Source organism: Pundamilia nyererei, unplaced genomic scaffold, assembly GCF_000239375.1.
Source record: "Pundamilia nyererei isolate P.nyererei 1_Seehausen unplaced genomic scaffold, PunNye1.0 scaffold00300, whole genome shotgun sequence".
Lineage (NCBI taxonomy): Eukaryota > Metazoa > Chordata > Actinopteri > Cichliformes > Cichlidae > Pundamilia > Pundamilia nyererei.
The window spans coordinates 546,497-558,801 of record NW_005187701.1 but is presented as its reverse complement, the minus strand read 5'-3'; the positions used below and the strand labels follow the sequence as shown (position 1 = coordinate 558,801).

Here is a 12,305-nt window from a genome sequence, read left to right as displayed (position 1 = left end):
GGGTGTGACTGCTGGGGTGGGCACACAGTTGTCATCAGAATGTCTGTCGCAGGCCTTCAGCACTCTAGAGGGTTGCGAATGGTCTGGGTCTCCTAAGTCTGTCTGTGTCTGTGGCTTTTGCTGGCTTCTGGAAAATGTTATTGTGGCTTCTACCTCTCATTATGAAGTAAATTCCATCCAACAGAGCATGTTTGGCATGTGGTAGAATGGGAGGTTGTCATTGTGAATATGCAACTGACAAATGTGCAGCAACTGTGCAATACTGTCATGTCAAAATTCAGAGGAATGTTTTCAGCACTTTGTTGAATCTATGCCATAAAGAACTAGGCCAGTTCTAAAGGAAAAAGAAGATTAAAAGGTGTACCTATCTATCCTTCTACTTTCATTTTTACAGACTCGTGAGATTGCGCATCTTTGAATACACGAAACCTTAGCATGTCAATAAAAGACAATAAAAGACCCAATAAAAGTTGTATAAAAACAAAACAAATCAAAATTTGCATTCACCACACTTCTGTTTTATTGATTGACAAGATAAAATGCCAAAAGGAATTGGATTTTTTCAAAAACTTCTAGTTTTCCCACAATGCTTGAATAAATCTTAGAATGTGTAACGAGTGCATCTGTGATTGGTTTGATTGTATAATATTTGTTTGGTTTGATTGGTTTTCTCTTGCAACATGAATGTAGTTGAAAGGCATTTGCTCAAAGAAAATTACTAAAACACTGAACAGAAGTTTGAACAAAAGAAAAAAGTAAATTCAATGAACCACAGCGTTACTGTGGTGTAGGGATTTGAGTTTCCCAGTGCTCGCAGGGGCTGTGCTGTCAGGACTCTTGCTTTGCCGTATGGTAGGCCTATCAAAGGCTAATTGATCATGGGTGGGTATTTTAATAGACACCATGTGTACAAATAATCCCTGAGCCAAAATTCAGGCTAAAGACTGCTGTGAAGGCTGATTCCTCCAGTTTGTTCTACGTGTGAGTCTTTATTGTGTCAGTGACGATCTGTTTGCTTAATATAATAATGTCATGCACATCTTTCTGACTTTGGGCACAGAAGCCAAGGGAGAAAAGGGGTGTTTCAGGAAGAGGGTGAACTGAGGGGCTGCAATAAGCCCACTATAGAAGGATTATTTGGAACTGTGAATTGTGCAAAGCCGCTTGAGTACAGTCCAAGAATAAAAATATGGAGCTAAAAATAGGTAATATCAAGTTATGATTTATGATCTTTCTCGTTGGCTGCATTAGTTAAATGTAATCAAATACTCAGGATAAGCCTGAGTGTCATGGAAGACAACAAACATGGTGGGATTGGGGTTTTTGTCCACAACACTGTCGTACAGGTCAGTGGAGACGGTGCCTTTCGCTGGTGGTACAATCATGCCTTGTTGTCCAAGAGTGAAGTCACCAGTCAGAACTCGGCAGACGTACATAAACTTCTCCCCATTTGGACTTGGCTTGGAGTAGGTGTCATGAGCAGAGTAGCTAGCATTGACAGCAAAATACGTGCCCTTGCCGTAGCATGTAGCTGAAAGTGGAAGAGCAGCAGAAAGTCAATGAAAAAGTTCTGTGACATATTTTCTTTTATTATTATTGGTCATAGAACAAATGTCCTGCATTTGTCTATGATGACTTAATTGTTCTGTATGGTTATGACTAGCTTATTGATCTATCGATTAAAATCTATTCTAGCTTGGATGGTGAATCGATTCATTAAAATCCTTAATCAATTTTTATATATAAATTTATTCTGCACAAAGACGTAAACACAAAGCGTGGACATTTCAGTGAGATGTCGCCTTTCTCACCCGACGGCACGGACACAGTCGGGGCGGAAAGCCGACAGCTCACTGATTCTGATGTTTCGGTGCGTCCTTTTTGCGCTGGATTCTGAAGCTGCAGGTTTTATCTCTCTCCAAACAATATTGACTGAACCAGCAGCAAAAGAAGATCCAAACTACGCTTCACATTTCGCTTCACATGAATATTGTCATGAATTCCCTCTGACTTTTGCTGTTTTGCTTCCAGCATGCTAAAATCATACTTCATGCACAGCGCGTTCTCTCTCTAAGTGTATGTCAAGAACAGTTTCCCATCTAAAACTCTGTTTTCTACATTATTCGCTTGCTTATTACGCACAAGTCTGCCGTTGTTTACAGCGCTGTTGGGCGCTGGTGTTTTTTTTTCCCTTTTACTTACTTCCGAAAATAAAGCCTCATTTCTGCTGTTCAATACTGAACAAATTTAAACTTTTTAAAATTATGCAAAATTGCAAAATGCTTAGCTGTGTCTCTGTAACTTTGCTTTGCTTCACTTCAGCAGCATCACGTAATGTTCATACGTTCATTAATGGTTTTCTTTTGTTTTTGATCTACTGCAGAATATTTTTGAAGTCATCTGCTATAAAATCCCAGGCCAGGAAAATTGCCTTCATGTTTTTCTTTGTTTTATCCTCAGTTACTTTGACACAAAGGCCTCTGCTGTGATGCTCACACCTTTGATAAAGTCACACAAGTTTCAGCTTTCTTTTTATAGATATAAAAATATGGATATGTACTGATACGTGATCACAATTATAATATTTCTGACTGTCTGAGGCAAAATTTCCCAGATTCAAATGTAATCGAATCGAATCATGGATCGAATCGATTCAGGACCTTGTGAATTGGAATCGAATCGATTCTAGAAATCAGTGACGATACCCAGCCCTAGTTATGACAACACAGCAGAAGGTTAACAGTACATTGCTTTCTATATATGAACTAAAGCTGACTTTGAAGGTGTGTTGTAGCCTGCAGCTCTTAAAAATATAATAACAAATAAGCATGTAAAACTATATTTAATTTAAACTAATAATGTTTTCAGTTAGCATTAACATTGTTTTGATTTTCTTCTTTCTTTCTTTAATTTTCCAACCTTCTGGGACCTCTTCCCATATGGAAAAGATATATATAAATCTTATAAAGTTTTTATCTGTCTTGTATGAAACTTGTATGAAAAGCATACAAGAGTGAAAACACATATAAGATCCCTTGAAAAATTATATAATGAAACTTGTATGTTTTGTATACTTACTAAAAAAATATATGAAAGTAATGAGAAAGTGGCCACTTTCATGAGTAAATCATATATGTTTTTACTATTTCTTTTCCATATGGGTTGGCTTGCTTCTATGTCCCTAATTAAAATATATCTTTAGGAGCAGCATCCCCATTTCCCACCATGTCTCTATTATCAGCTCTCTGACAAAAGCGAAAAAATGGCCACGAACGCCTCACCATTCAATCCTGCGTAGCTCCTGTTGAAACCGCGATCATTAATAATTGGCACAGTGGCTTTGGAGGTGCCATGGAAAAGACGTTTCTCATTGTTCTGGTGACCATTTCTCACTTCCATGTCACGCTTCTTAACCTGTAGACTGTTCCACAATCCAGGGTTTTGGATCCTCTCGATCTGAAAAAAAGTATTAATTAGTAATAGTAATAGTAATTTTGAATTTATGTTCCGAATATAAAGCACAGAAAATATATTTGCCTAAAATGTTTTTAAAAAATATTAATTCATGCTACCTTGATGATGGTTTTGTTGCACGAGGTCTTGAACAGGTTCTGAATTTCATCATACTCCTGTGTCCCAGCTTGTAATGGGAAAGCCTGACTGGTGACGTTAGGTTGCATGAGATCCCAGTGCTCAGGAAGATCATCTAGTCACAAAATAAACAAATTCAGTTTTTTAGCTCTTGAGCAGAGGCTTTCAGTAGTGAAAGCACTGAAATATCTACTAGTAAGAAAAATCATGCTAAATTTCAAATACTAACAGATTTCTGATCTCTTATTACTACTTTGACAGGGTTGAATCTCTTTCTATCATTAAAATACCTTTTAGCTTGTCAATTCTCTTTATCGCCAGGATATTTCCCTGGCTGTCAGTGGCAGGTCCTTTTGGCATGGTAACAGTGTAATCTTGACCCTTGACTGTAACTTTTACAGTTTGTAAATTTTGTTGCAGTGCTTCCTCGAGGTAGAAGTTGGTCATTTCATCAAAACTCTGAAACTGGAACCCAGACTGCTGATACTGCCAGTCTGCCGCAGCGCTGGCCAGCTCCACTTTCCTGTTTAGTTCCTCCTCGTCTCTCACCCTGCTCATCATTTTATAGATTTCAGTGTTAGCTTTGAGCACATCCCTGCTGAGTCCTTCAATAGTGATTGTGGCTTTGGGCTTATTGCTCACAGTCCTTATGCTGATGTCCATGGTCTTCTGCATGTCAACAATTTTCTGTCGATCTGCATCAGAGAAACTATGAATGGCATTGTCTTCAATTTCCATGCTGTGATATTCTTGGGATATCTTGTCATTTATCCATTTCTTAGCCGAGTCAACGTTGGCTTGTGTGTCACCACAAATGTGGAAGCAAGTAGCCTCCACTTTCAGACTGTCAATGACAAAATCTTTTTCTGTCTTTTGTTTTTCAGGACTTCCACCAATAAAGAATGCTGAAAGAACAAATTTCAAAAACAACATGAGAACTTAACATTTGAAACTGATTAAAGATATAGGAATGTGAAACCAAAAATTACTTTGCTCTGTGTATTTACATTTGACTTTATTGAGCCAGCTCCACCCTGCTTTATCCTTAGAATTGGGATCAGCAGCTTCCCTCTGTTGCATACTGCTGTGGAAGTCTTTAAGCATAGGTTTCTGGAAAATAACTATGCGAACTGTAGTCAGGGGGCTGGAGGTGTTTTGGCTCAACACATCAGTCACTGCATCCAACATGGCATCAGCCACCAGTCTTGCTTTTACATTGCCTTGACCTAAAAACAAAACAAAAAATAAACAAACAAAAAAGTAATCATACATTAAAGACTGCTGGGATGAACAACATAGACAGTAAAATAATAAATTATTGTAAAAACAAAAATATCAGTGTGACCATGAATCTAAATTGTCAGGGGTCACACAAAATTTTCTCCATAGACTTTCTAGATGTTAACTTTTTTCTAAACACAGGTTGCCTGCAAATTAAGACAAGAAATGCAATGAAAGGTATACTATATTGAGGTATACAATACCCTCTCGTGAGCAAGTCAATATAGTAAGTGGGCAACATGTCATGCATTTAGGAAAACTGCTTAACCCGATGACATTAGAGGATTATTCAGCACCCTATGTGCTAAGAAGGCCTTTATAAATGTAGCATTTGGATATGTGACCTGTCAGTGACAAAACGCTTTCTAAATCTCACCTGTCCCAATGGCAGGAAACGATACAGAGGCAAAAGAGCTTTTCACACATATCTGGAGTGCATCTTTCACAGTCTTGTTGATTTTTACTGGGTCTGTCTGTCCAATCAAGTGGAGGATCTTTTTACACTTCAGGTTACCAGGGCTTGTCAATATCATGCCCTGGTTGGGCTCAGCACCTAAAAGCAAAGTTGGGAGATGTTAAAGAACCTTAATAATTATGTAAGTATGTACAAGGGCATACTTCTTTCTTGACAGTCTTGTGCTAATACTTAGCTTCCATGTTTTTATTGGGAAAACAAGACTGTTATATTGTAGCCAATGTTTCTGAGTTATAGCATCATAAAATTATAAGTGATTTCTTACCAAGGTTGCGGCATTCCACTTCAACAGCCGGACCAGCTGCTTCTAGAATAGCTTTAGACACTCCTGGAGGAGGCAAATGTTACATCACTACTGAATACATACATATAATCTAAAGGATCATTATTACTGTGGGTGGACTGTTCTTTATACAAATACTTTAAAGATGCAGGATTAATTTTTGATGTAATATTATTCTCTATACAGCACCTAAATATTTACATTTAGTTTAAAAGCAGAAAAAAACAATGAGAAACCACCATTAATGTTTTGCACAGCTCAAATACTGTCATTCATGCTATGACTAACCTGTCTTAAGAGTAAAGTTTTCATTGGAGGAGTTGACAACGACATCAGCGGTCTCCTTGGTTATGTCTCCTGTTACTACCTGTATAGTCACATTGTCCATTTTAGTCTCGTGCATGTCTGAGGTTGAGATGATTTTAGAGAAGGGGCCTCCTGGAAATTGATAAAAAGAACTAATTAACAGCAAAAAAGAACTACAATAGTACACTTTCTAAATTTTGAATACTGATATAATTATCAGTTAGCATATGGAAAAAATATAGTATATTTCAACAGTTACTACAAATGTACAAAATGTTTTTAACAGCGTTATGTTATAGTTCTTAGAAAATATATAGTTTTTAGCAGAGGTGGGAAGTAGTAAAGTACAAATACATGGTTACTATACATATGTTGAATCTTCAGGTATCTGTACTTTACTTGAGTATTTACTTTTCTGACAACTTTTTTTTTACTCTCTACAAACAGTGTTGCCTGCCTTCACTTTGTGTAGAAATTGTTGAACCACTTGAGGCACTGGGAAACTTCTTCTGAAATTCATCACTGAAAGCCTGCAGACAGAAAAGAAGAGAGATTTTATTGACTGAAACATTCAATTATTACACCAAAACTGAAGTTCAATAACAGCTTTGCAGCTTTCACTGGTGGAAAATGCTCAAAAACTTTTCTGGTTAGCACTGAATTGTTGTTGCTTCAAAGCTTGTGATTTTTTCTTACCTGGATAGTTTGTGTATCACTGGGGTAAAGTACGATCACAACCTTCTTCAGATGCTTGGGGTGTTTCTTTTTGCTAAACTCTAAAATATTGTCCAACATCAAAGAGGCTACAAGATCTTTAGGAAAACCCATTTTTCCAGTGCCAATGGCTGATAAGGATATGGAGGTTAGATTATTACTTTCTGCCTTGTCCAAGCAGTCCTTAAAGATTCCCCTCAAAGTCTGAAAGACAAAGAAGAAATACTATCTGTTTAAAGACATTTAATTAAAAATATGACATTGACCATCAAAGTTAGATCAAACAGGTTCTTTAACCTTATACTGTGAGGTTCATCACCTTTTCAGATGCGCCTTGTCCATTATCCCAGTGAGGTGCAATTGTATGAAAAACTTTTTTGCTTTTTAGTTGGCAGCCCTCAGTAACAATGATCTCACCAACATTTCCAGTAGCACCCTGTGCATTTATTAACTGCTGAAGTTTGGGTCCAGCTGCGCGCAAGATGGCTTTGGAAACTGCAAATCTGTCCAGATTAAGGTCCGAAGATACACTGTTCACAATCCCTTCCGTCTAAAAAAAACCCCAAAGTTTTATAAATATGAGTACATATTTATCATGTCTAACAATATAAAAACACCTCAAAACATAAAAAGAACAAAAGAAGCTCAAACCCAAAGATTAAATAAACATCAAGAGACTTTATAGCTGTGTTAATAGTTAATGCTAAATAGTCTTGCACGTTGTGTTCCTGTCTGAAACAGACAAAGTAACTATTTGCTTAATTGGGTATAACAGTACAAATCTGAATTACCGTGGCAAACTCTATTTTTCCCTTTTTAAGAACGATGTCCACGCCTTCTTTGGTCTGCACATGATTTAAGTACAGGTCAGATCCAGCAGGCTGTGATACTGGTTGTGTGGGAGCAGTGAGATGAGGAGTTTGTTGAGAATGAGAGTCACTGAGGTTTCCAAACTCCTGCCTGACAGCAGCCACCATATCCTGAACAGCGATGTCGTCATTGTTCACGAAATGGATCTTCTGCAAGATGATGTCATCATAGTTCTCATAACAGTACTCCTTCACTGCTTTAACAATGGTGAGTTCACACTGCTTGAGGGGAAAGCAGCGCATTCCTCTGCCAATAGATGGAAGAGCTACTGAGACGCATCCGTGGGCCTCAGCAAGTTCTAAACTTCCTTTAACAGCTTTTTTCAACTGAGCCAAAGCTTTTTCATGTTTATCTTTTTCAAACTTGGGTCCCACAACATGGATGACTTTTTTGCAACAAAGATTTCCTCTTGCATTTGTTATGACACAGTCTCCTGGCTTGAGCTGACCCTTGTTTTTAAATGCTTTGTCACATTCATCTTGTAACTGAGGGCCGGCAGCCTTCAAAAGTGCTGCTGCAAGACCAGTTCTGTGTTTCAAGTCTTGATTAGATGGACTCACTACTGCCTGCATTGGGTAACTGCACATATCTGCCTTGGAAACAGCGATTTCTACTCCTTCAGGTGTCATAAGTTGGTATAAAGGTGTTGGTACTTGTTTAACGTTGTCTTGTCCACCACCTGGCTTATCGACCAGTTGGACCAGGCAACCAGTTTTATTTTTGATTGTGGAAAAATAAGCTTCATTCTCCTGGAAGAGCTTCTTCACTCCAGACTTGTAAACATTCAGACTGTCAAAGACTACAGCAGAGACGGCACCTTCAACCACAGTCTTGCAATGTGTCACATTCACTCTGGATCCACTCAGACAGATGGCCTCGTTTCTGTAGGACACTCTCACCTTGTCTTTCACTTTCTCCATCCAAGATGTGTTGAAATGTTTCAAGTATTCAACGACAGCATTAGCTTTGACCACAACAGTTTCTTCTATGTGAGCGTTCTCTGTTAAGAAGACACCAAGCTGATGCTGAACCTTTATGGCACTATCCTTGTAGCCTGACACCACGACTTGTTGAGCAGTTGTGTTGATTCGAGTTCTGCATGGCTTACTGTTAGCCTGCTCTAAGTGACTGACCAGCTGCTGCCACTCTGGCTTCTTCAGGACATTACTGTCTTCAACATTAATGTACTGAGTTGTTAACAGCTGTCCTAGATGGTCCTGAGCATGAGACAGATCTGTGTCAGAAACAGCAAGGAGCTGCACCCTGTTTCCACTGATTTCAAACGCTGCGTTTATTTGATGAGATGTGAGGAGAGCACCTGTAAGCTCCTCTTGTTGCTCATCCTTCAACAGTTCAAGCACATTTTTATCTATTTCCAGATTCTGTCGTTTTAATGCAAGTACTGCATCAAATGTAGCATTGATTGCTGCATTAATCTCTTCCCCTAAACCAGTTATTTTCAGATTAGGACTCTCTGGTGACAACTTGAGCTCTGGATACACAAGTAGAAGCTTGTCCATAAGGCCATCCTGACACAGGAGATGAAAAACTGATGGTGACACTTTGATCTCTTCGGTTTTACTTGATTTCTCCCTGTGGATCGTTTTTGCAATCTTGTTAATAGTTTCAGAAAGAGATTTCTCCAGTCTGTCGACATCACTATCAAGACCAGCCACTGATAAAGCACCTCTGTCTTTATCGGGTACTACAATCACATTTTCATTCAGTAACATCTCTCTGATCTTTTTCTCAGACTCTTTCCATGCATCTGAATCTGGATTGAACTTCACAGATTTGAACTTTGACACAGATTGTGCAAACGCTGACTTCACAGTATCAGTCCACTCTTTGATGATGGCTTTGGCATCCTTTTGCTTTAGTAAAGAAGATACAGGACTCAAGGTCACAGTGGTTTGGCCGAGGTTTACGATGCAGAAGTGTTTGTCCATTTCACTGCAAATGGTCTCTGCTGCTGATTTATTTTGAGCTAGGTATCTGAGGACAGCACTGTCAATGGGCTCTGAGATGGCAGCGGGAAGTTTTAGTGCAGGTTTGTCTTTGCCGTAGAGGGCCACTCCCAGAGTTTTATAAAAAGGATAAACTCTGATTTCTTCCTTTTTTATGGAATGCTTCTTCTTGAAGATTTTTTGAACAGCTGGAAAAAAGAATGTAACATACTGTATATTATTATTCACACGTTATTACTGTAGGTTTGCAGGAACATACAGTGTAGTGTAAATAAATTACCTCGATGATCTTTAAATGTGATGACAGCAGACTGTTCCGCTTCATTAAGGAAGACCTCTTCCACATCCCCACCTTCATTTTCAAAATAAAGCTGAAGAACTTCTTCACTGAAGTGTAGAATGTCGTCAACTAGAACTTGCTTTGTGACTTCGAGAGGTTGAACAGAAAATCCCTTCTTGGTGAACATTTTGTTTTGGGGGCATTTTGCCACAAAATTAGCATTTTCTGTGAAATAGAGATAAAAAAAAAAGTTTAAGGCATTTTTAATAAAATAATTCTGCAGGATAAATCTTCTTTGTTGATTTAATAATGAGTACACCCATTTTTCAGAATGAAGTATCAGCACGTTTATAATTAGCAAGGTACATTACACTACCAGTAGTCTGTGTTGCTTTGCTATCCTGTGCATTAGTGCGCTAGAAAACTTTGTCATTCTAGCTCAGGCAAATAAAATGGCCACATTGTCCTGGAAAATTCTTTTATTACATTTGTGGCATATTTTTATGTTGTTTTATGTTAATGAGTGTTGGACCTGGTTATGCAATACAGATTTCAGCATCAAACGTCCGGTTAAACTTTATATTATCATATCATAAATAAGAACTTTTCATTCTGAAATGGGTACCTTTTCCACTCTGGAAAGTCACCACAGCAGAGGAGATGTCAGGAAAGAATTCCAAAGTGAAGTCATGAGACTTAGTGATGTTTTCCACCAGCATCTCCAAGAACTCCTGGTTGGTATTATCAAGAATATTCCCTAAAACGGCTGAGGTGGAACATGGCTCTTCATCTGCTGTATCATCGTCTCCGCCTTCTGTTTCTGTTTGAACTGTCGGGTTGCTTTTATCAGCACTCGCCTGTTTGTCTGCAGCAACATCTGCTGTTAAAGACAAATGTGGCCAAGTGTAACAAACATATACTTTTTAGATAGTGCAAGACTTAAAACACTTATATTTTAATTACTTATTTTGGTGTTTCACTCATAGCTATTGCTTCACACTAATCAATAAATTAATTAAAATAAGAATAATCATTAATATTGACTTAAAAAAATAATCTGACTTTGTATGGTCTTATTGACGTAACGTCTAGGAGACATCTAGTGTATCCTACCAGTCTTGAAGTGTAAAGCACACTATGTTAAAATGGCATGAAGCTTTGGATATTTTATTGAGAGAGAGGCAGTTTTATCACATAAAGCTTGTCAGCTTGTCTAATTTTTGATTCACAGATTCATTTTTTGTTTTGTTTTGTTTTCTTCTTACTAATGCTAGCTAGACAGACAAATCACAAGCTATCTAGCAAATACAGTTCAGAAAGGGTCACAGAACCTGAGGTACTTTCCATGGTCTCACACGTATTGAACTCATCAGTTAAATACAAATATTTAACTTCAAATAATAACTCAACTAAAACAGTACAAATGAAAGGCAAGCCACATAGGAAATGCTGGACGTGTAATACAATACAAACACTGATTAGTTCCAAATTGTGTTTGGTGGTGTGGAGTTGCTATTCATCTGAAAAAAAAAGTGAATATCTGAGAAAACTACCTGAGACAACCTGCATCGAGTGGATGAGATCACTTAATTAAGTCAAATGCCCAGGGCTGTTGTGTTAACTCAGCTTTTCCAGTGTCACAAAGCAGCACTGCTAGATTTGTGAAGAGTTAAGTTAACAACTAGCTGGAAAACAGAATGTTGTTTGTGAAAGTCATCAGTAGTAAAATCATAACCAAGTAGAAATGCTAGCTTGTGAAATTACTTTACCTACGATACTAAATGATTTCAAATGGCGTTAACTTTAGCCATCAGTAAAGCATGTAATGGCTCAAAGCAAAGATGCACAACTATCATTTACTGCAGTAATAGCTAACATTGGCACAGTTAGCCTGCTGAGTGTAATCTAGAGATTTTCTAGTATATATTGTGGTTGTTGGTGTTTAGGTGGGCGGATCAGAATATTTCAGAAGCTCTGGGGCTTTCCCACACAGCCACCTCTAGGGTTTATAGAGAATGGTCAAAAAAGAGAAAACATGCAGTGAGCAGCAGTTCTGTGGGGCAGCAATGGCTCGGTGATCTCAGCCATCAGAGGATAATGGTCAGACGACTTGTTATAACTCAGGGATGCTGAAAAACACAACATGTCACAGACTGAAGCAGCTGGGCTGCAACAGCAGAAGACCAACACTGTTCTCCATTCCTGTCAGCTAAGAACAGAAAACTGAGGCCACAGTTCATACAGACTCACCAAAGCTGGGCAATAAAGTCTGATTAATCTGATGATATTTGTATGTTAGGGTCAGAATTTGGGTCCAATAGGATACTAACAAGGTGTACCTAATAAAGTGGACAGTGGTGTATACTAAAAGTAGATAAACTATGGGGGTGGACAAGTGAAAGGACTTCCTGATCTTACACTAGTGGTTATAAACACAGTTCTGCTCACTCAGTACTTACATTTCTTCTTATCTTCATCAGACGGAGTTTCCTGTATAAAGAAAATACAAAAAATACACGTTAGTCACGTGTGTGTGTG

At 38.2% G+C, this 12,305-nt stretch overlaps 1 protein-coding gene across 1 annotated transcript; it reads right to left on the bottom strand.

The window, feature by feature from the left end:
• Positions 1 to 504: 504 nt before the first annotated feature.
• LOC102207756 (poly [ADP-ribose] polymerase 14-like) lies at positions 505 to 12,255 on the bottom strand. The gene is made up of 15 exons (XM_005751132.1): positions 12,227 to 12,255; positions 10,393 to 10,647; positions 9,768 to 9,992; positions 7,442 to 9,675; positions 6,970 to 7,200; positions 6,633 to 6,854; positions 6,394 to 6,466; positions 5,919 to 6,068; positions 5,613 to 5,675; positions 5,249 to 5,425; positions 4,599 to 4,817; positions 3,882 to 4,496; positions 3,573 to 3,706; positions 3,282 to 3,456; positions 505 to 1,531 (listed from the first exon to the last, which is right to left on the bottom strand). Exons 2-15 carry the CDS (start codon positions 10,484 to 10,486, stop codon positions 1,248 to 1,250), a joined length of 4,896 nt encoding a protein of 1,631 aa, XP_005751189.1. The 5' UTR covers positions 10,487 to 10,647; positions 12,227 to 12,255; the 3' UTR covers positions 505 to 1,247.
• Between the last annotated feature and the right edge of the window lie 50 nt (positions 12,256 to 12,305).

What these genes read in the sequence shown, in the direction of transcription:
- LOC102207756 (XM_005751132.1), bottom strand. Translation starts at nt 10,486, where the DNA reads ATGCTGGTGGAAAACATCACTAAGTCTCATGACTTCACTTTGGAATTC. An exon ending in AAACTTTACTCTTAAGACAG is followed by an intron (nt 5,676 to 5,918) that starts GTTAGTCATAGC and finishes TGCCTCCTCCAG; the next exon opens with GAGTGTCTAAAGCTATTCTA. An exon ending in GCAACAAAACCATCATCAAG is followed by an intron (nt 3,457 to 3,572) that starts GTAGCATGAATT and finishes ACTTTTTTTCAG; the next exon opens with ATCGAGAGGATCCAAAACCC.